We start from the raw sequence: 21,988 nt of genomic DNA, 5'->3' as shown, positions 1-21,988 counted from the left end.
GGGAGGGAGGAGCGAGGGCGGGAGGGGGAGGAGGGAGCCAGGCTGGGAGGGAGGTGGGGGGGTGGGGAGGGAGAAAAAGAAAGAAAATATTTTCCGTGTCCCCGCCTGCAGAGTCAGTGTGCGGTTTGGGAGAAAATGTGTCGGATATTTTGGGGCGGTCACGTGGGCGGGCGGGCTCGGAGAGGCCCCGGGACAGTCCCAGCCTAGAGCCCGTGCCCCCCCAAAGCCCCCCGTTGCCGCGAGCCCCTGACACTGCGACGCCGCATCCCCGCGACCGCCCGACGCCGGGACCTCGGGGCGTCTCCGGCCTCCCTTCCCCCTCCCTTCCCTCCAGGTGAGTCAGGCGGGGAAGCAGGCTCGCCGCCGCCCGCGGACGCCTGGGTCCCCGCCGAGGTGGGCTGGGGGCGGGGGCGCGGGGCAGCTACGCTGCTCAGTCCGTGCCTCCGCTGCTCTGGCAGTCCGCAGCGCTGGAGGGGCTTCCTGCCCAGCTTGGGGGTCAGCCCCGATGCGGGAGGGAATAGGAAAGATTTAGACCGACTGGGGCTGGGTTGGGCTTCAGCGAGACTTCATTTGGGGAGAGCGCTTGGGGAACAGTCTTCAGCCAGGGGGTTTCTAGCCTACTTTTGCGCTTTGGAGAGCGAGGGAAGACAGGGTTCCCTTCTGTGTGGAAGGACCTCGCTAGCCCTCCCTCAGGCTTCCCCAGGGGAGTCTGACGGGTGAACTTCTGGTCCAAACTGGTCCAGGTTCCTCCTTTCCTGGTGGAATGGCCCAGCTGGGACATCCAAAGGGCAAGGAGACATCCAGAGGCAAGTGCTCCGAGCCTTTTGGGTCCTGGAGTTTGCAGAGACAAGTGGATAGGATAGGGGTCTGAGAAGGTTCCTTAAACTGCACTTCTGTATTCCCTGTCACTTGTCCCCAAGCAGGCTGTGAGTCTTTGCTCCCTCCAGCCAAGGATGGGGGCTACTCAGGAGTATTCAGGAGGGGAGGCAAAGGGAACAAAGGAAGAGCAGCAAGACTGGGCCAGGGACCTAGGAGTCCTAGTCTGGGAGCTCCATTGACATGCCTTTCTGTCTTCAGCAGTGACAGCCCAGTCCCCTCAACCTGACCCAGTATGTAGGAGGGCAGCTCTGCAGGTGGCCAGAGGGTAAGAGTATGTACCTTGGCTGGGGGTGGGGGTGGCAGGGGAGGCTAAAGAGGGGTCTGTAGGGGGAAAAGCTGAGATGACTGTGCCCCTTCAAGGCCCATGTGTAGGGTAGGTGCAATTCCAGACCTCAGGTCTGAGGCTCCTGCCCTTAATATCACTCCTCTGATGCCGAGTTTGGGTTGAGGACCACAGGCAGTGTCCCATATCCTTGAGGTAAGAAGAGAGAGGAAAGGGGTGGGGGGCACGAGGTAGTACGTGCAGGGTGCCTGGAGCATGGGTATCCCAAATAGACACACACACACACACACACACACACACCCCACATGCATGCTCCCGTACACACACGCATGCACACTGTAGCTTAAAGCCTGGTAGGCAGAACAGGGCACACCCCCCCACCCCGGCACACCCCCACCCCTGGCTCAGAAAGCCACCTAACTGGCACCTCCAGTTCCCCCCTCTGCCCCACCCTGCCCGTGCCCTCCATTGCCCACACACATTCCACTGGCATTGCCCGCCTGCCTGCCTCCTAGGCACTGCCCCTCCCTGGGGCCAGTGAGGTGGAGGGAGGGCACCTGGGGATGAGAGGTGGAGACTCAAGGGTCTGGACTCCCCCAAGGGTGGCACAAGGCCAGGGAAACCCAGGCCACCGCTGCCTCCTGGGGAGCAGGTTGGGGGCCCAAGCTAGAGCAGAGGATGCCTGGGTTCTCTGCCCAGGCTGGGGATGGGGTCATGGAAAAAGGTGGTCGTGTTTATACAGGGGGGAGGGGGGCAGCGGGTGGAGAGCAGCCGACAAGAGCAGCTTTGTTCCAAGCTCTAGAGCAGGCCAGGGCGGCAGGGAGACTTGCTCCCCCCATCCGGCAGCCCCCTTCGTCCATGCCCTCCCTCAACTCCACCTCAGCCCTAAGAGAAGCAGCTTTGTAAGGGCCCCCGGTACCCTAGTCAGCCCCGCCTCCATCTGAGGTGGCATCTTGGGAAGAGAGAAGGGTTCTCTTCCTTCCACAGGTTCCCCAAAGAACCAACGCTTCTGGGTCCCTAGTGCAGGATTTCCTTTTACTCTCTGTACCACTGTCCTCAGTCCCTTGGTGCCTTCCTCCACCCAGAACATAAGACCCTCTGGTCCCCTTCCCTTCCCAGCCAGGGCAGAGGAACCAGGGCTCAGAAATGGATGACTCTCTGTGTCCTTCCCCTCTCCACTCAACTCTCAAGTCCCTTCTCTGAGGCAAAATAGGTGGAAGCCCAAGGTGAGCTGGGGTATCCTTCCCTCATTACAGCTTCATTCCTCAGTAAGGACCAGGAATCTGAGCATCCCTCTCTGGGACACCGACGTCCTCCTGCCCCACACTCAGGTCGCCGTTTCCCACCCGTAAGTGAGAAGCAAGGACAGTGAGTGCTGGAGCCAGAGCTGGGGCCCAGTGGAAGGCAGTCTGAAGAAGATGGGGGGGCTCTTGTAGCTTCTCACCCTTGGCATCCTAGGGGTTAATCCACCTGGAATGTGGCCCAGCCTGTTGAGCTATGGCCCAGGGGCCTCTGGGGCCCGGACTCCTGGCTCCACCTGGGCTTAAGCAGGGATGAGGACTTGAGGGAATAGGGGAAGGAAAAGGAGGAGGACCCTAGGGGCTTGGGGGTCAGCCTTTTAGGCCTGGGGAGACACTGGGCTGAGGAGTCTGAGGGCACTGGGGATATGGGTGATGCCTCTTGAGGAGCAAGGGTTGCTTCTTGCATCAGGAGTGAGTGAAGGGTGGTGGTGTTAGGGTCTAAGTTTCTGTAACTTCCACAAGAGAGTCTGCCCTCAGGAGTTTGAAGGCCAAGGTAGATGAGAGATAGAAAAGAAAGAAGGGAAGGAAGGAAGGAAGAAAGGAAAGAGGGAAGGAAGGAAGGGAGGGAGGAATGAAGGGAAGCAGAGGTACAAAGATGTAGAGATACTGGTCCCAGAAGCAAAGACTGATGAAAAGAGATGCAGAAATGCCTATCACCTACCTCTGGGCCTGCCCACCCCATGATCTGAATGTGTTTCATTCTCAGTCTTTCTCTGTCCTTCCGCACCACAATCCATTATGGTTCTGGCTGGTAGAGGAGGTACCCAGGCTGGGTGACTTTCCTTCCCCCTAACTCCCCTAGAGTGGGCAATTCTGGGGCTCCTGGGAAAGTCAAACTTTCCTTTGTCAGAGCATCAGGAGAGAAACCACCTGCCCAGTCCTTGGATTCCCATTTCCTCTCTCCTTCCTTCCTTTGTCCCTCCCCTGGGCTCCGGTTAAACATCTACTGGGGCCAGGCCACACTTGAGGGAGGGGAGGATGTAGGGAGGGCTTCCTAGAAGGAGAAGGCTCAGAGAAGACAGAGAAAAGGAGTTGGGGAAGTAAAGTAAGGTGAGGACAAGGAGAGGAGCTGCTCCCTGGCCTCATACCTAGCACTCAGTGGGGCTTCCATCAACATCTGTGGTTTTGAAGGAGAGTAGGCAAGACAGGTTAAGGAGTGAGGGATAATGGAGATAGAGATCAAACTGGGAGAGGGGGAACTGGAAGAGGGAGTATTGAGGAAGATGGGGACAGAAGGAAATGCTAACTACAAGAGAGGTATGGAGGAAGAGAAGGTACAAAGAGAAATGACATGGTATTTAATATGTGCCCTAGATTATTCTAAGCGCTTTACATATGTGAAATCATTTAATCCTTACAACAACCTTATGAAGTAGGCCCTATTATTCCTAACTGACAAATGAGGAAACTAAAATTCAGCAAGGGGAGATTAAGTAACACACCCAAGGTCCAGCTCTTGAGTAGTGGGGATCAATGCTGGTAGCCCAGCTCCAGAGTCAGGGTTCCTAACCACTGGACCACTACTCCTTTCCAGAGAGATGTAGGGCCCCAAACTTAAAACAGAAATATGTTTGCTTTCCCCAGAGTGGTAGAGAGTTTAGTCTCTTTCTTCTTCTTCTTCTTCTTCTTTTTTTTTTTTTTTAAAGATTTTTAAAATTTATTTGACAGAGAGATCACAAGTAAGTGGAGAGGCAGGCAGAGAGAGGAGGAAGCAGGCTCCCTGCTGAGCAGAGAGCCCAATTCTTATTTTTTAAAATTAAAAAAAAAATTTTAAAATAAGGTCTATACCCAACATGGGGCTTGAACTCACAACAGGAGGGTTTGAATCCTGGCTCTACCACTTACAGCCTCGTGATCTTAGGCCAGTGACTCAACTTCAGTTTCCTCCTCTATGAAATGGGAATCCTAATTCCTACCTCCCAGGATTGATGTGAAGGTTAAATCAAGGGTCTAGGGCTCGCTCTTGGGCTTCACAGTCACATGTCAGCTTAGGGGTCCTCTCTGCTGGGATTCCTAAGACCTGAACTAGTTTACCCTTCCCTGGAGAATTTTTTTCCTCAACCTGCATAAGATCCTACCCTGCCTTCTACCCTGGGGTAGAGCTAGGGTGGTGCAAACCTTAGAAGCATGGAGGGAAAAGGCTCTAAGTGAGAGAGGGCCAGGGGGCTTGGAACCTTCTGGTGATCATTCTCTTATCCTTCCCTTTCCTCTCTTTCTCCCCAGGACTCTTGGAGACCCAGTGGGCAGGCCAGGAAGGGCGGGCACGGAGCCTCCCAGGCTGGGGCAGTGGGCATGGGCGGGGGCTGTGGCTGAAGACCTCCCCCGCCCATTGCAGACCCCAGGGGACACAGCCTCCCTCACCACAGCGATGGCCACCAATAAGGAACGACTCTTTGCAGCTGGTGGCCTGGGGCCTGGATCTGGCTACCCGGGGGCTGGCTTCCCCTTCGCCTTCCCAGGGGCTCTCAGGGGGTCTCCACCTTTCGAGATGCTGAGTCCTAGCTTCCGGGGCCTGGGCCAGCCTGACCTCCCCAAGGAGATGGCCTCTCTGTGTGAGTCTCAGGGACCTTGGGGGATGAGGAGGGCAGGGGGAAACTGGAGGACATTTAGAGGTGGGAGCTAGAAAACATTGGCACCCTAGTTAGCAAGGCGGGCAGGGTTGGGGGTTTGATCTAAAGGAGTAGGGGACAGGGGTTGTGGGAGGGGGTTTGCATGTGGAACAAATGACATTGTTTGCAAATGAGAGTTCTCCTGCCCCCAAAGCCTAGAATGTTGCCTCCTGAGTCAACTGGTGGTGGAGAATATTTTTTATGGGCAGCCAGAGGTGTGTCTGGGGAAGTGTGAGGCTCCTGCCTGTATGCTGTGGTGGGTACAGTGGGGGAACAGCTTGGGGGTGGAGGAGTCTGGAAGGCCAATCAGCTGAATGTGATCAAGGGGTGAAGCTGGTGAGGCAGCTTAGAGGCAGACAGCACAGAAAGGAAATGAAATAGTGCCAGGTGCCCAAAGATGAGTGGGGTCAGGGAACTCTCCTCTTGGTGGTGGGGATGGTGGAAACAGCTGCAGAGAAGGTGGCCCTTATACCATAAGTATCCGGGGAGGTAAGGGGGTGTTCCAGAAGCATCCTTTCCTCCAGCCATGTGGGTTCTGGACTCCTCCCCTCCCTCTAGCTCTGGCTTGGTGCCCACATGCTATGCAGATCCCTACTTGTCCCTCAGGCCTGCCCTCTTTGGGATAAGCCTGAGTGCTGACAGCAGACAAGCGTCAGGCCTCTCCTCTTCCTTCTGGATCCTCTTGCCTCCCACTTCGTAGTGGGTCTTCTTGACCAAGCCATGACAGGCGTGGGTGCCCAGGGGCTGGAGGGCTGGGTGGCTGCGTTCTGCTGGGGGGTAAAGGGGCCACATGTGAGCAGGTGTAGAGAACCCTCACCTGGAAAGAAGGGGCAGTGATGGAAGAAGAGGCACAGAGAAGGGCAGAAAAGCGGAGGCCCAGAGACGGAGAAGGAAAAAAAAAAAAAGACAGAAAGATAAAGACATCCTTTATAGTCCCGCAAGGTCAGGGAGAGAGAGGTGGGAGAGAAAGGGCCCTGCCTTCAGGAGGGGTGCACATGGAGGGTTGTGTGTTTGTGTGAAGGGGTGACTAGATGGGCTGGCAGCTCTAGTGGAAAGAGTGTGCTCATCTGGAGAAGGTGTGTGAATGTGTGTGTTTGTGAGTGTGAGTGCACACGTGTGTGTAGACCGTATACAGTTGTCTAGGCACAGCCTGTCCTCGAGACTCTCTGCTCATACATAGATTCCAGTGCACACAACAGAGTCAGTGTGAGGAGGCCACATTTAATAGAGCTGTTGACGATGGTGTGTCTGGTTGCTGAGGCCTTCTGGTGGCACGTCTGTAGACCAAAAGGGGATATTTGGGTGGTATACAAGTGAACAAGAGAGCACAAAGCCCCCTTTTTGGAAACCTCAGCTGGGCTTCCCCTGCCTCATTTACACCCCATGAATCTATCCCAGGGCCTGAGGAGGGAGAAAGAAACCACCAATCGCACAGAGAACTGAGAATCCTACAACTCAGTGCCTTGGGACTTGGTTTCCCTAGGTTCTGGGAGAGGCTACTAAGGGAGCAAGGAGTAAGGAGGAAGAGGAGAAAAAGAATGGTAGTGGGGGAATGCTGAGAGCATGTGGCCAAGCCCCCAAGGAAGTTCTCCTGTGCCCTGGACACACTGAGATCAAGGTCAGGGATCAAAGCGAGGCCAAGGCAAGGGAATGGGTCACACTGGGCTCTATCCCAGCAAGGCTGCACTGAAAGGGGGGAGGGGGACTGAAAGGAGAAATCCAAGGGAGGAGCCAAAATCAGGGCAGGTAGTTGGGGAGGGTGTGGCTGGCAGCAGTGGGGTGGGGGGGGACAGGCCTGGGCAGAGAGGTGCTGGTGGGGTGGAGAGGAGGGGAAGGCTTGGGTCCAGACAGCCTGCATGGGAGTGGGGCATGCAGGGCCCAGTGGCAAATGAGAGGGAGGCAAAGGGGAGAGGAAGGGATTCTGGGGTCTGGGAGACTTCACAAAGTGGGAGAGGAGCTGAGGGATGAAAGGGCATAGTCTCTCATTTCTCTGCCCCATTGTCCCTTTTTGCCTAGGGCCACCCAGTGGAGAGGGGTTGGAGGCCTAGGTCGGATGCCAAAGTCACACTCACCTTGAGTCTGTGTCTCTCTCTTCGCCCTCTCTCTCTCTTAGTCTATGGGAGGGAGGGTGGTGCATGAAGGAGTCTGGAACTTCTCTCTGAGGCTGCATCCTGGATCCTACTGCTGGGTCCCTAGCACCTTGGAGACATCCACATTGAGAAGGGAAATCTTGCTCCACCTCTTGGGGTTCTCCAGGGGCCTGAGTGGGTAAGGCAGGCATCTCAGAAGTGGGGAGGGGGAGGGGGAAGGGAGGGGGGCATGTGCTGTGGAGGCAAGCACAGGCCTGTGTGCATGGAAAAGCAGAGGGGTGTGTGTGTGTGTGTGTGTGTGTGCGCGCATGCGCTTGTCCCGGTGTACGTGCTCACACGGGTGTATGAAACCCTGGGGTCTGCGTCTCTCTGTATCTCTGTGTTTATGAACACTGATGTGTTCTATTTGCTTTGTCAAGACTACAGGGAACAGAGTGGGATGGGAGGGAAGGGAAGCCTTGCCCTCTTCCCTGCTTGAGGAGATGTCTGTGGTGTAGAGGACTTAGCCCTGTTTATCCTCTGAACTTGGTGACAGTGTCCCTGGGGCAAGGAGCCCAGGCTGCACTGCACTAAGTCACTTGGGGAAACTGAGGGCAGGCTGGCACAGGAAGAAAAAGAGTTCTACTTAAAAGAAACTGAAAAAAGACAGACTCAGGGACCTAAGCGAGGTGACAGAGAACTACACAGGCCAAAAGGCACAGACACAGAGAGAACCCAGACGCTGGGAGAGGAGGCCAGCAGAAGAGGCGGGTAAGGGTGGCGAGCAGGCAGCGGGCGAGGCCTCCTCCAGGAAAAAACCCCAGCCCCCTGCCTCCTTCCCCTCCCCTCCCTGGTCTCCACTGCTCAGGCTCGGGCTCCAGCTCCAGGCCTACACAAACGGGGCTTTGATTGCAACAGGAAACCTCTCTGGCGGGGGGGAGCTGGGCAAGCCGCCGCCACTGGGGCCCAGGCTGCACCCCCCTCTCCTGGCCCCCTACCCAGTCCCAGCCCCCATCCTGCCCGGCTCCTTCTTTACACCCCTGCTTTGGGCCCCATCCCTCATTCACACCTCCCTTCTCTCTTCTGCTGCCCCCTCCTCCAGAGACCCCCTCTCCCCATTGTCCTTCAGGTGGGACTCCTAAGTTAGGACTTACCCTCAGGGTGGGGCTTCTTGCTTTGAAATGCCCCCTCTTCACCTTTTTGAGGGAAGGTTTTGGAAGAAAAGGAGAATTTAGCATGAGGAATTTGGAGCCACTTATCCTCCAGCTCTATCCAGAAGGTGGCAGGAGGGGGGAAAGGAGGGGTGCATAGCAGTAAGCTGTTCCTCCCTCCACCGTCCCTCCTTGGCCAAACTCATCATTGCTGGGGTGGTAGAGGCTCGGGAGGGGTGACCATGCAAGACCCTGAGTGCTAATGGCCCTGTTAGTGGGGGGAGGGGTACACTTCTCTGCCTCTGAGGTCTTGCCTTTGTGGGGCTCTAGCTGGGAGGGGTGAACTGTGATGGTGGTGGGGATCATAGATTGGGAGGGGGGGTGAGTCAGGCAGCAGCCCCCCCTCATACTCCCACCAGGCTGGTGGAGAACATCTGGTTCCCATGAAATGCTAGAAGGCTAATGGGTCTAATTGCTGCAATAAGGGCTGGGGGGACTTTGGGGATAAGAAGGGGCACTAGATTCCCCCATCCTCTTACCCTCTCTTCAAGGCTGTGCTAAGACTGTCTAGAATGGGGGGGTTGGGGTTGATGGGAAGGGTGGGCCTGGCACTCTAATGCCTTGTCCCTTATAAGGCCCCCTCTCCCTGCAGTGCCTGGGAAGCACACACAGATGGGGTCATGAGGAGTGGGGTGCATCTGGTGAAGAGAAAGGGGGGTTATTGAGGACTCATGACTTCCTGGAGCCCTCCACCCCCCTCCTGTGCCCCACTCCCAACCCCCCTCCCTGTGGCCTGGCCACTTCTGGTTCTAATTACCAACCAGGCAGGGCTGACTTAATTGGGACCTTTCAGATTTCGGAGGAGGAAGGGGGGGTGGGGGACTGACAGCCTAGAGTTGACTAATCAGGGCTCTTTTCCCCCTGGTTTTGGGGGTACTTCCCATTTTATACTTAATTGATTTTTTTTTTTTTTTTTTTTACCACTACCCAGAGACTGACTCAGAAATCTATCATTCCCCCACACCTTCTTTTTGTGTGTGTGTCGGGGGTTGGATTGAGAAATGGGGTATTTGAGCTCGGGGGGCAAGAGCAGGGAGCTCACATTGGGTTGGAAAGAACGCTGCCTTCCCACTTCATCCCCACTTCAAGGCCCCCCCCCCCCCCCCCCGCGTCAGCTCTGCCACCCCGGCCGCACTCCCCATTCCCCGCCATCCACGAGCCAGGCCCTCCGTCCCAGCCCCGCCCCCCCACCAGCTCGCCCCCCCAGTCCCGGGCCACCACCCCGGCCCCTCCTCCGCGCCCGCCTTCCTTCCCTGCCTACTCCTGGCACCCCTTCCTGCTCTTTATTCTTACAAACTGGCGCCCCACTCCTGCAGCACCCCATTGCGCCCCCCACCCGGTACAACAGATTCTTAGAAAAGCGCGCCCCGCCCTGGCCCAGCCGCAGCAGCCGGGCGGGGGAAGGGGCCGGCCCGGCGCCGCTCCCGCTCCCCCGGCGCTCCCCGTGCGAGCGGCGCTGACAGAGCCGGCTGGGCCGGCCCGCCGGGCGGGCGGGCGGGGCGCGGGGGAGGGGGCGGTTTCCGGGAGTCGCCGCCGCTGGCGCTGTCCCGGGGCCAGGGTCCCCGATTCGGCCGGGCGGCGAGGGCAAACTCTTGACGTGGCCAAACCCCCGCCCCCCTCACCCACTTCTCCGCCGGGCGAGGGCGCTCAGTGCCCGGAAGGGGCTACCGAGGGGATAGCGAGGCGGCCCTCGGAGATCTGAAGGGCACTCAGTGTGGCACTGAAGGGGAGAAGGGCCAGTGACTGCCCATGGGGGGTGATGTGTAATGAGAACAGTTGACGACCGGACCCGAGAGTTACAGCCGAGAGGGGCCCTTGGCACTTTGGGGCCACTGGCACGGTAGAAAGTCTGGGGGAGGGGAGTTGGCACTCGGCAGGGCAAGTTCATCGGAGGCGCGGTTGGCACTGTAGGGACAGTTTGGGGTGGCAATTTTGTGCTCGGAAAGTGAAGTCAGGCTCGAGGAAGGGGCACTGAGAGAGGCGGTGGAGCGCCTGGGGAGCGTCAGTCGCGGGACGGGGCTCAGAGATCTTCGAGGGAGGCAGCCCGGGACGCGGCGAAGGGAGGACAGCTCCGGCTGGGAGGGGTAGACTCCGGGCTGCGCAGGAGGGGGCGGGGGACTCCGCGGCGGCGCTGGCGACGGCCTGGGCGGGGTGGGGCGGGGCCGGGTCAGGAGGAGGTGAGCGCGCCCGGCCACCCGCCCCGAGGGGGGTTCCCGGAGAGTTCACGGCGGGAGCGCGCTCCGGCCCTTCGACCGGGGGTGGGGAGAACGGGAAGGAAGGAGGAGGCCGCGCGCGCCGAGCCGCAGGAATGTACGGTTCGGCCCCGAAGCGCGCGCGCGGAGGGAGAGGGAGGAGCCAGGCCTGGGAATGAGGGGGTGGAGGTAGTGCAGGTCCCAGAGCTCCGAAGAACTGCCGGGCGCCCGGAACCTCCATGTTCCCCTCTCCCCCGTCTTCCTTGATACCCCTGCCTGTATCGACTTGTGTGCAAAGAGTGCTGGGGAGAGGAAGGGGAAACTCAAAAGGAAATGCGTGTGCTTGGTTCCTTCACTCCTTCCCCCTTTCCCGACCAGGGCACGCGCCGAAGTGCAAATGCGTGCAAAGCCTCGGGGCTGTGGAGACAGAATCCTTAACAGCATTCTCCCGAGCTAGATGTGCTTGCACAAGCGTTTGTGCAGCTATGGTTTTGTGAGGGTGCAGATAAATGCACGCGCACTGTTGCATATTTGCAGATAAATGCATGCACGGTTATGTGTCTAAGCAAGCGCGCGCGCCGGGTGCGAGTGTGTGTAAGTGTCCGCTCCACTCCCAGCTCCGCTAATCTTAGTGCCCGGCCCCCTTCGCTCTCCAAGCCCCACCCCCCCCCACCCCTCCGGGCTTCGCTTTTACAAAAGGTCTCCCCAGTGTTAGCCGCCGAGGCGCCCAGAGTGAGCCGGACCGCGGCCGATGCGGCAGCCCCGGCTTTGCGCCCCGCCCAGTCCCTTTCCCCTGCTGGGGATCCCCCTCTTCCCCGCCCACCCCTTACCCCCCATGCAGCCTGGCGCCCTATGCTAGCCTTCCCCCTCCCCCCCTCCAGGAGCGGGGCGCCGCCGGGGGAGGAGGGGGAATCGGCTGCGGGTCCTTGGTGTTCCTAGCACCCAGCTTCTCTCCAAGCCGGGTCGCAATGTACGACTGCATGGAAACGTTTGCCCCGGGTCCGCGACGGCTGTACGGGGTGTCCGGGCCCGGGGCCGGCTTGCTGCGCAGAGCCACCGGCAGCTCCTGTTTCGCCGGATTTGAGTCTTTTGCCTGGCCTCAACCCGCCAGTCTGCAATGTAGGTACCAGAGCCCAGGGGTGGGGTGAGGGGTGCAGGAGAGGCAACGCCTCCCCCTTTCCGTGTGTAAAAGGTGGAACCGGGGTGCAAGCGGAGATTCTCACTCTCTCTATGTGAGGGGCGGCTGTGTAGGAAAGAGAGGTACTGGCCCTTTAAACGTGGGGACCTCAGCAACTCCTTTGGGTGTGTGCCGTAGTGTTTGGAGTGTGTGTGGTTTTTATGGTGGGTGTTTAGCTAGGAGCTGCGGTTGATGCCACTCCAGAACTTCTGGGGATAGGGAGAGACCGAATTGCTATTGGTAGCTTGTGCCCGCAGGTCCGTGGCCCGGAGGGATATGGCACCCAGGACCGTGGGTGGCGTTTGTAGAGTCCATGTGGGAAGTTGAGAGCGTAAAAAATATTTGCAGAGCGTGTGAATCCCTGGAGTGTGCAGCGCCTTATGTAGGCGGTGTGGGTGTGAGTGTAGGGGGGTCTCTCCACGCCGACAGCGATGGCAGGCAGGTCCGCATGGCCCTTGCGTGGGGATGTTTGTGGCGTGGGACCGGGAAGGCGTGTGCCCCTGCGTGACTGCGGGGGCGGTTTTGGAAAGTGCAGTGTTCGGGCGTGCATCCTGTGTGCTCTGCGTGCGGAGTGGACCGGGTGGTGCACACAACGGGGAGAGGGCTGGGCTCTTGCGCCCCTCCCCCACCCTAAAAAAGCAACGTTTGGAACTGTGTATAGGGTTGTATGCGGCGAGACGACTTTTTCCTACCGCTCCGACACGCACAAGTTCAGTAGAAAGCGAAAAGTTTACCCAAAGTCTGTTGACGGTGGGGGGTGGCCCGCAGGAGGCAGCGGCACGGAGAACTGGACTCCTGGGTCCCCAAATATCCTTCTTCCCCTCTCTGTGAAATGGGAGATGCCAGGCCTGGGGCCCTGGAACCCCTTTCCAGAGCGGTAATAAAAAGCTGGGGACTGAGAGGCAGTAAAAATGAAGTCCAGATGAGAGGCGGCTTTGAAGCCTGGACCGAAGTGCCTGGCGGGGGTGGGTGTGGGGAGGAGCCGGGAGGGGAGCCTTGAACACCCCCCAAATTTACCCGGGGCTGGGAGTGCGCTGGTAGCCCGGTGCGGACGCCGGTGCGAGGGGCTTGTGGGCAGCCGGGAAGGGGCGGGCGGCGGGCGGGGCGGAGGGCGCAGGGGGAGTGCGCGCGCGGGGTCACCGAGACCCCGCCAACGCGCCTCGCTCCTTGGCACTCGGCAGCGCTGTTTACGAGAGTTTGGCTCCCCCCCCTTTACTTTTTTCTTTACTGCTCTTTTTCCTTTCTTAGTGTATTTTTTCTTTCTTTTTTCTGGGAGGGGTGCTTTTGGTTCCAGGGCAGTGCTGCTCATAGATTGGAGGAGGGAGGTGGCAAGCAGAAGATCCAACTTTGGGGGTGGGGCGGGGCAAGAATTAAAAGTGTGGCATTTGTAGGGTGGAGAAAGCATGGAACTGTTATTACTTTGCACCAAATCCTGGTGAATTCTTAAAAAAAAAAAAAAATCCTGGTGAATTCTTAACCTTCCTTTCACTGCCCAATAGGAAGGGGAGTTGGGGTATGTTGGGAGGAGTGCTGAGGTGCAGAGACTTTCTCAGGAGGGGTTTTTGTGAGGGCTGGGTCCTTTTTTCAGGAGCTTGGCAGTCTCAGGGACTTGGCTGGCAGTCTGTTTTTTTGCATTTCAATTTGGACCAATAATTTTGGCCTCTAGGGTCTTGGTGGGCTTCAGGCCTGCTCCACACACTTTCAGAGAGAAAGTAGTTTAGACCTGTGTCTGCTTTGGGGAAGGGAAGAGTTCCCTTGAGGAGAGGGCCACATGGTGTGTTTGTGGGTGTTTGCCAGAGTCCTGGTGCTGCGCTGGCAGGCTGGGGGTGTTTGTCTGGTCGCAGAGCTGCTCTCTTGCAAATGTGAAGCTGGGTGTTGTGTCAGTGACTTGTGCCTCCACCATGTGGCTGGAGTGAGTGTGCTTTTACCCCCGCCTGTGTGTTCTCCCACTCCAGGGGTGGTTGGGCTATGGGGGCCCATGGGTAGTGTGTCTGCTTTTGTGCCCTGTGTGCTGTCGATGTGTGAGTGTCTCCCAGGAGGTGTGTGTCAGACTGTGAGTCTGGGATTCTCAGCCCTGTGCCTCGCAGCTGGGAGCGTTTACAGCCGGTTATAAAGAGTTTGTTTGAAGCTCCGCTCAGCCTGGCCAGGAATTTCCTCAATTTCAGCAATTTGGGCTTTAAAAGGAGAAAAACCTAGAGCCCACCCCCCTCCTTCCCGGCAGGGGCCCCTGCCTAGCTCCTGTTGGGGTCTGGGCCCAGGGCTGAGAAGACTCTGAGCAGGCCTGAGCCAATTAGCTCTCTTGTGCCCTTCGCCCCCAGAGCCCCTGGGCTGCACTCTATGGTTCAGGGGGCGGGCTTGTGCCAGAGGGGTGCCCAGAAGGGGTGACACTACCATTTAGACAGGAAAAGTTGTCCCCAGGGCTGTCTCCCTGCGGCCCCCAGTCTTGTAATTGCCTGGCACTGCCCCATGCCAGTCTGACCGCACCCAGGCCCTTTCGCAAGAGAGGAAATGAGGCAGCGCTCTGCGGGCAGGGAGGGCGTCAGCGCTGGAGTGAACACCACCCCACGCACTGGCCTGTGGGCCGCACTTGTGCCCTCCTAGGATGTCAGGAGGGGTCCTGAAAGGCATTCCAGCCCGCCCGGCATCTCTCCGCCCCAGCGCCTCCTGGAGTCCCCCCCACCCCCACCCCGGTCCTGAATAGACTGGAGGCACTTTCTTTCCTCCCCTCTCCTCGGTCCTTTTCCAACTGGAAATCTCTCTCCGGCAGGATTCTTATGCTAATGGGGTCTGCGTGTTGGTAGGTGGGGAGGGCTTCCCTCCTGTGGGGTGGGTGGAGCTAGCCCAGAACCCCGGCATCCTGGGCATTCCTTCTGCCCTGCTGGCGGCCTGGGGCCGCCCTTTTGACCAGGTGGGCCACGGCGGGTTAGAAGAAGAAGGTGCTCACGAGGTGGGTGTGTGGGCCACTCCTCAGGGAGGGTCTCAGCGTTTTCTTGCACTAATTGGGCCCTCTAGGTGTGGGCATCAGGTCCTACCGGTTGAATAATTTATAGATTTTTCCAGCCTTGGAAGATGAACTACAGACCCAAACAACCTGCAGAATCAAAAAGGTCTCCCAAGTAGCCTCCTGAATAGGGAGGGTGTCCTCCCAGCCACACATGCTCAGTGTGGCAGGGGCTGAGAACCACCCCCCCAACCTTTGAGCTGCAATTGGGTATTTGTGTGGGAAGTTTAGGAGTGAAGACCTAGGCTCAGAGAGGGTCCAGGGGTAGCTCCCCTCCCCCACGAGCCCTGTTTACCCACTGTCACCTGACTTTTCCTGCTTTGCTACACCCCCAACCTCCTCTGGACCTGAGAATCAGAGCAAATATCTCAGTCTCTCCTTCCCCAACTTCTCTTGAGTCCCTGCAGGCCACTTAGACTTAGTCAGAGGACCAAAGCGGCTTGGCTCCACCATCAACTGGTAGTGTGGCCCTGGGTTGGCCACTTCCCCTCTCTTGGCTTCCGTTCCTTAGGTGTAAAATCAGGCTCTTGCATATCCTCTGACCTGCTTTCTTGATACCTGTGTCTCATTTGCTCCGCTGCCTCAGTGGCTCCTGGAGAAAAGGACACTGGCAGTTATTTGTGGGGAGGGGGCGGTATGATAGGCAAAAGCTGGAAGATTATCTACCATGTACTACTTGAGAGAAACTGAGGACCTCTTCCACCTACTGAATATCCCAGCAGGTCAACTCCCTGGGCGCTAGCTGCTACTTGCCTACTGGGCCCCAGAACTCTTGCCTCATGAGGAGGAAGGTGGTGGGAGGTAGATGATCTGACGAGGTGGACCGACATGGACGTGACAGACAGCGACTATAGAGTGCAGAGCCACAGCCCATAACCCCTCCCCCTGCCCACTTGATAGCTGGGGAAACTGAGGCCCGTGGCAGTTAACTGCCAGTATGACCTGGACCTGGAATTTGGGGAACTGAGCAGTGTCACGAGGGCTTGGACTGGCATTGTTGTGCAGGGAGATGGCCCGACTGCAGGAGGTGCACTAAGAATGGTTTTCTGGAAGCGTTTGCTCTGGGGCTGTACGTGGTCATTGGGACTTTAAGTCACCTTGCCGGAGATGTGGTGGCACCGCTGAGCTGGAGGGAGAAGTGGGAATGGGGTGGATGTGTATAGTGAGGGTGCCTGGAGAAGTGAGGGACCCTGCTCCCTGACCCTCATGTCACTGCTTTCCCCCCAGCGGTGGAGACGCAGAGCACTAGCTCAGAGGAAATGGTGCCTAGCTCGCCCTCGCCCCCTCCACCTCCTCGGGTCTACAAGCCTTGCTTCGTGTGCAATGACAAGTCCTCAGGCTATCACTACGGGGTCAGCTCCTGTGAAGGTTGCAAGGTGTGTGAGTAGTGGGGGTGGGAGCCCTGGGCCTCGCGTCCAGACTAGAGGGGCAGGACCCTGTGCGTGAGTGGCTCTCACTGGGGAGTGGGAGGGGCTGCTTTTCACAGACTTGGCCCCTAGTCTGGTGGGGGCCTGGGCCCACCCACAAGGCCCCAGAGAGGCTGGTATACTCCCAGCATCCTGCTTCACTGCCCACCCCCACCCCCAACTCCAGGGCTTCTTCCGCCGCAGCATCCAGAAGAACATGGTATACACGTGTCACCGTGACAAAAACTGTATCATCAACAAGGTGACCCGGAATCGCTGTCAGTACTGCCGGCTACAGAAGTGCTTCGAAGTGGGCATGTCCAAAGAAGGTATTGCCCGCCCCCCCAAGCCTGGCCAGAGCAGGAACCCTCCCTGCCCACGGGTGGTAGCTACCCTCTTCCCGCTGGCCCGCTGCCACTTCCTTGACCTCTGGGACCTGGCCTGCCTTGCCGTGCTGCTTCTGCTTCTTAGTCCCTGGCCTGTCCTATTTGATGAGTACCCGCCCATTCACCCAGGAGGCCCAACCCCTTGCCCTTCTTCCCTCTCAGTGCTTAATCCTTTCTCTGAATGAGTGAATGGGGGTTACTTGCTCTCTTTGCCTGGTTTCATGGGGAGATAGTTGGGGGGGGCTTGACAGTTGCCTCCCTGCTCCCAAGACTGAGCCTGAGGTGGATCTGGGGTGGCCCCCTCTCCTGCACCATTGTGCTGCCAAGGCTATAAGTGGATATCCTGCCGCCTGCATATCCTGCCCCCCCCCAGCTCCTGCAGGGTGACAGGAAGGGCAGAATGGAGCCAAATAGCTTGGGGAGGGAGCAGGGGCTGCAGGCCCTGGGTGGGGCTGGAGAGAGCCAGCCTGGGAATGGGAGCTCATAGGAGCTAGGGAAACTGAGGCAGCGATTAGGGTCCCAGGGAACAGATGTTCATGATAAGGACAGAGGACAGGATAATTAGGGTGAGAGGGGATACCCAGAGGGAGGTTCTGAGGGTCCTGACCCTCTCTGTGTACCTTCACCCCCAAGCTGTGCGGAATGACCGGAATAAGAAGAAGAAAGAAGTAAAGGAAGAGGGGTCGCTTGACAGCTATGAGCTGAGCCCTCAGTTAGAAGAGCTCATCACCAAGGTCAGCAAAGCTCATCAGGAGACCTTCCCCTCACTCTGCCAGCTGGGCAAATATACCACGGTGAGTCCAGTGAGGGCAGGGGACCCTTCACTTTGGAGACTGGGTGGGGTTGTATTGAGGTTACGGTCTAGTGCTGAGGACAAGGAAGGGCAACAGAACGCAGAGGGGAGAGCTGGGGTTTGGGCAGAAAGAAGATAGCCCCCCAGGGCAGGCTTTAGCTTGCATTCCCACCTGCCTTCGCTGTAGAACTCCAGTGCAGACCACCGGGTGCAGCTGGATCTGGGGCTCTGGGACAAGTTCAGTGAGCTGGCCACCAAGTGTATCATCAAGATCGTGGAGTTTGCCAAGCGGCTGCCTGGCTTTACCGGGCTTAGCATTGCTGACCAGATCACTCTGCTCAAGGCCGCCTGCCTGGACATCCTGGTGAGTTAAGCCCGGAGGCCTGTCTCCTTCCACAGCCTGTGAGGCCAAGGAATTGGTCTGCACAAAGATCTCATTATCTCCCCCAACCCCATCTCCAATCTGGGACTCCCCAGATCTTCTCTAAAGCCAAGCTTTTTTTGTCTTCCTCCTGCCCAAGACCTGATCCTACACTTCTGGACGCCCTGCCTCCTTCCGACCTCTCTTCCCTCCCAAGCTTTAGATTCCCCTCCTCCGCCTCCCTCCTGTGCCTGCTGTAGGTTGCCCTCCTTCAGCTTCTAACTCCCTCCCGTGCACCCCATCACCTCTTCTCTCCACCTGAGATGGGCTCTTCCCCAGACACAGCACTCAGCCTTCCCCTTGCCTACCTCCAGATGCTACGGATCTGCACAAGGTACACCCCGGAGCAGGACACCATGACCTTCTCCGATGGGCTGACTCTGAACCGGACCCAGATGCACAACGCCGGCTTTGGGCCCCTCACAGACCTCGTCTTTGCCTTTGCTGGGCAGCTCCTGCCACTGGAGATGGATGACACAGAGACTGGTTTGCTTAGTGCCATCTGCCTCATCTGTGGAGGTGCGGGGGCGCCCCCTGGTGGTTACATGCTCTCCTTTCCCACTGTACCCCATACCTGCTCTCGGACCAGGCAGGAGACCTTGGTCCTTCATTGTTGCAGCTGCCCCAAGCGCAGACTTCTCAGAGCCAGTACAGCGCCCCAGCAGCGCTGGGGCCTAGGACAGAAAGGAGAGCAGAGGAAGAGCTGAGGAGATCCCAGATGACTGGTGCTGAGATATAGCGGTCTGGGCAGGAGTGATTTACCAGAGGGGAGAAGAAGGTGTGGGGCCTGGAGCAGGGGAGGTGGTCTGGGTAGGAACCATAGGAACCATAGGCAAAGGGCTGATGGGTCAGATTGGGGTGCCTCGGGGGGCCATAGGGCAGGGCCAGTTGGGATGGGCCCTCTCACTGTCTCTTCCAACTCTTCCTCTCTCACAGCACTGTGCTTGTTCCTGCAGACCGCATGGACCTGGAGGAACCCGAGAAAGTAGACAAGCTGCAGGAGCCACTGCTGGAGGCCCTGAGGCTCTATGCGCGCCGGCGGCGGCCCAGCCAGCCCTACATGTTCCCGAGGATGCTCATGAAGATCACAGACCTTCGGGGCATCAGCACCAAGGGTCAGTCGTGAGGGCACTCCTCCCCTCTCCAGGCACCTGCTGGTCTCTCGGGTCAGGCAGGCAGGCAGACAAGCGAAGACCAGAACAGAGCATCAGGGGCCCTGCACTGGACTCCTAGCTCTGCCGCAGGCTGGTGGCAGACTTCGGGAACATTCCTTTACTTATTGTACCTTGTTTTCCTGTTTGGAAGCTAGACTGTACTTAACAGTTACCCCACCCGTTGTTGTGAGAACTAAGCAAGTTAACAGAGCGGGCTTAGAATGGCTCTGAACTAAAAATGCAGTTCCTCAGTGGCTATAGCCGCATTTCAAGTGCCCAGGGGTGAGTGAGGACTGTGCTGGATGAAGCAGAGAGTACCATCCTCACAGAAAGTTCTTTTGGACAGTGATGATTCAGAAGGATGTGTGGCAGATAGTAGGGGTTCAGTTGGTATTAGCTGTTATTCTAAAGCTTAGTAAGAAATGACCTAGGAACAGTGGGCCAGCTGTAGACATGGGAAGGGGGAGTGCCTGAGGGATGGGACTGAGAGTTGGGCCGTGATCTTGGAGCCTAAGAATGGGATAAGTGGGCAGCAAATTTGGCAGAGAAGGCAGGTAGAAGCTGCAGCAGAGGAGTGGCCCCCAGGGACCATGGAGTAGGGAGAGGGTGAGCTGGGACAGAGAGGTGGCAGGCTTGTGCTAGGTTCCTATGGTTTCCTGTGTGTTCCCAGAGAGAGAAAGGTTGTGTTCCCAGAGAGAGAAAGGTTAGGGAGATGGCCTCAAGGGGCACGGGCTTCTGCTCCCTTGAACCTCTTTGTCCCTCTGTTGCAGGAGCGGAAAGGGCCATTACCCTGAAGATGGAGATTCCAGGCCCGATGCCTCCCCTAATCCGAGAGATGCTGGAGAACCCCGAAATGTTTGAGGACGACTCCTCGCAGCCTGGTCCCCACCCCAAGGCCTCTGGCGAGGATGAGGTTCCCCGGGGCCAGGGCAAAGGGGGCTGTAGCCCCCAGCCTGACCAGGGCCCCTGACTTCCCTGCCGTGGGGGTTGGGGCTCCAGGCAGCAGACTGACCATCTCCCAGACACCGCCAGTGACTGGGGGAGGACGTGCTCTGCCCTCTCTCCACCCCTTCCAATGAGCTCCTTGTTTTTGCCAAAGTTTCCAGGGGTGCCTCTGTGTTCATCCCCTCCCTGTTCTAACTGGCTCCCTCTCCAATCTTGGGGCCTTGCTCTGTTCCCACCAGGAGAGAGGGCAGAGGGGTGAGCTTGGTTTGGACTCTAAAATCTCAGCACTGCCCCTCAGACACCAGGGTCCCAGGCTCCCCAGGGCAGAAGGAAGACCCTGCCAGTTCCATAGCCCCTTCTTCTGCCAGGTGCTTAGGCCTCTGGGAGCAAACAGGAACACTAGAGACCAAAAAGGGGGTATGGGGGGGCTGAGCCCACCCTCTTGCCCCTGCCCTTGGTGCCTCGTGCCGCTAATGCACCTGCCAGGTGTACGCTGCCCTCGGAGCCCCAGCCTCGTGCCAGGTCAGGTTGGGCCAGGCTGGGCCCTGCATTTTTGGGGGGCCCAGAGGGTGAAAGGGACAGACACAGCTCCGTTAGGCACCTCTTTGCTTGGGCCCAGAGTTGACCTTGTGCCCTCCGTTACAAGTCCCTCCCTCCCCCAGTCCCGTGTTGTCCCCCACCCCTGTCATGTGCCTTGGGCTTCCCCTGCCTCCCATCTCAGCCACTGGGGCAGGGACCCTCCTACACTACAGAGGGGCCAGGGGATCCCTCTCCCCCTAGTGCCTTCCCCACTCCTTGATCTCCAGAGCAGCTTGGCCCAGGGAGGGGGGTGGGTGGGCGCTGCTTAGCTGATCCTTCCCTGACCCAGAGGAAACCTCTATTTATTTATTAGCTTTTGTTTACACCCTGGACTTGACCCCTTCCTCCAGGGGTCTTGGGAGGGGGAGCCCAGGGCCCCTGTGACCCCTCCCTTCTTCCTCCAATCCCCAGTTTGTATTTAGCTGCCAAATAAGATTCCCACTGGCTCCCCTTTTTCTCTGGGGGGGTCAGGGTGCTGTTCCCTCCCCTCTGTTTACATCTCCCCTCCACCCCGCTGTATCGCATATTGCTGAGTTTTCTATTTTTGCAAAATAAAGTGATGGAAACTCATGGCACACGACTCCCTCTGGGAAGAGGTTGGGGAAATGACCTGGCTCACCTGGAGAGGGGCTGGGTGAGTCTACTGGATTTTGCAGCTTTCTTAGGGAAACCAGGGAAATTGGATGAGATGCACCTAGATGGGGGTGGTGGGAGGGTGGGGGAAGGGAGCCCATGGGGCCTACCCTGGGTTTTTGGGCCTCCCACAGCCACCAGGTGTGGGCTTTTAGATTGGGCCCTGTGGACCTCTGGGAAGGTGTGAATGGTCCCAGAGGCCTTTAAGGTGTCCCCACAGCCCTGGTTATGTATATGTGATATCTGCCCTTCTCTGGGGAGGGCGTTCATCGAAGCTGCCTTTGGCTCTCATGAGGATCTCTGGCCCCAGAACCACCACATCCCACATCTGAGTTGCGGTGTTTCTGTTTTACACCAACCCTCTCTTTACTTCATGAGCTCCCCTGCTCTGTGACCCCACTATCACCTCAGAAATCACTCCCTCTGCCTCTTCTGACCCCACTGTTCCCTTTGGTCCTATCTCTCCTTGCCCCCTTTGGTCCTAATATCTCTCCTTGCCCCTATGTGCCTCACCTCTGCAACACCGCCACGCTCAGCGCATTGCCCGTGGCCTCCCCACTCCCCCTCTCCAACTCCCCCTCCATACCCCACCCTACAAACACACTGTGGCCCACCTTCCTCACTGGGACCACGCCCTGCCTACCTTGTGCCTGGCTTTCTTTCGCCTTTCTTGGAGGTTGACCTGTGCCTGTAGGAGAGAGGTTGGGGATGGGGGAGTCGGAGAGAAAAGTAGAGTGGGGAAAAGCAGAAGAAGAAAGTGAAAGAAGCTGTGGTGGAAACCACAGGGCCTATGGGGAAGGAGGGGTCGTCGCCATAGTAACCCCTGCTTGTGGGGGAAGGGTACAAGGGCTGGTAGGCTGAGGCCAGCTGAAGAAGCGCCCCCCCCACCTAGAAGCGCCCCCACTCTGTTCCAGTGGCTCTTCCCAGCAGCGAAACTCCTACAATCCAC

The 21,988-nt window shown here is 58.1% G+C and overlaps 1 protein-coding gene and 1 long non-coding RNA gene across 13 annotated transcripts; one reads left to right on the top strand and one right to left on the bottom strand.

The window, feature by feature from the left end:
- The first annotated feature begins 59 nt into the window (after nucleotides 1-59).
- Nucleotides 60-20,976, top strand: RARG (retinoic acid receptor gamma). Of its 7 annotated transcripts, none has more exons than XM_032348355.1 (11): nucleotides 60-334; nucleotides 1,081-1,144; nucleotides 2,282-2,388; nucleotides 4,687-5,015; nucleotides 15,950-16,098; nucleotides 16,316-16,457; nucleotides 17,148-17,308; nucleotides 17,495-17,671; nucleotides 18,043-18,247; nucleotides 18,685-18,843; nucleotides 19,653-20,976. In XM_032348355.1, exons 4-11 carry the CDS (start codon nucleotides 4,832-4,834, stop codon nucleotides 19,850-19,852), a joined length of 1,377 nt encoding a protein of 458 aa, XP_032204246.1. In that variant the 5' UTR covers nucleotides 60-334; nucleotides 1,081-1,144; nucleotides 2,282-2,388; nucleotides 4,687-4,831; the 3' UTR covers nucleotides 19,853-20,976. The 7 variants fall into 7 exon arrangements, with proteins under 7 accessions (XP_032204246.1, XP_032204244.1, XP_032204243.1 ...); XM_032348353.1 differs by lacking the exon at nucleotides 2,282-2,388 and adding an exon at nucleotides 2,419-2,510 and having other exon boundaries at nucleotides 1,078-1,144; XM_032348352.1 differs by having other exon boundaries at nucleotides 1,078-1,144.
- LOC116593835 lies at nucleotides 5,011-21,823 on the bottom strand. Of its 6 annotated transcripts, none has more exons than XR_004286965.1 (6): nucleotides 21,683-21,798; nucleotides 18,303-18,402; nucleotides 18,037-18,189; nucleotides 17,480-17,707; nucleotides 7,145-7,332; nucleotides 5,011-6,349 (listed from the first exon to the last, which is right to left on the bottom strand). It is a non-coding gene; the product is annotated as an uncharacterized LOC116593835 (long non-coding RNA). The 6 variants fall into 6 exon arrangements; XR_004286964.1 differs by lacking the exons at nucleotides 5,011-6,349; nucleotides 7,145-7,332 and adding exons at nucleotides 14,751-15,314; nucleotides 21,026-21,066 and having other exon boundaries at nucleotides 18,303-18,695; nucleotides 21,683-21,823; XR_004286966.1 differs by lacking the exons at nucleotides 5,011-6,349; nucleotides 7,145-7,332 and adding exons at nucleotides 14,751-15,314; nucleotides 18,491-18,695 and having other exon boundaries at nucleotides 21,683-21,812.
- Nucleotides 21,824-21,988: the final 165 nt, after the last annotated feature.

This window comes from Mustela erminea, chromosome 6, assembly GCF_009829155.1.
Source record: "Mustela erminea isolate mMusErm1 chromosome 6, mMusErm1.Pri, whole genome shotgun sequence".
Taxonomy (NCBI): domain Eukaryota; kingdom Metazoa; phylum Chordata; class Mammalia; order Carnivora; family Mustelidae; genus Mustela; species Mustela erminea.
This window is presented reverse-complemented; position numbering and strand designations above follow the sequence as displayed.

Coding starts and splice junctions, on each gene's coding strand:
- RARG (XM_032348354.1), top strand. CDS start 4,832: ATGGCCACCAATAAGGAACGACTCTTTGCAGCTGGTGGCCTGGGGCCT. Junction 5,016..15,949: donor CAAGGAGATGGCCTCTCTGT/GTGAGTCTCAGG, acceptor CTTTCCCCCCAG/CGGTGGAGACGCAGAGCACT. Junction 16,099..16,315: donor GCTCCTGTGAAGGTTGCAAG/GTGTGTGAGTAG, acceptor CCCCAACTCCAG/GGCTTCTTCCGCCGCAGCAT.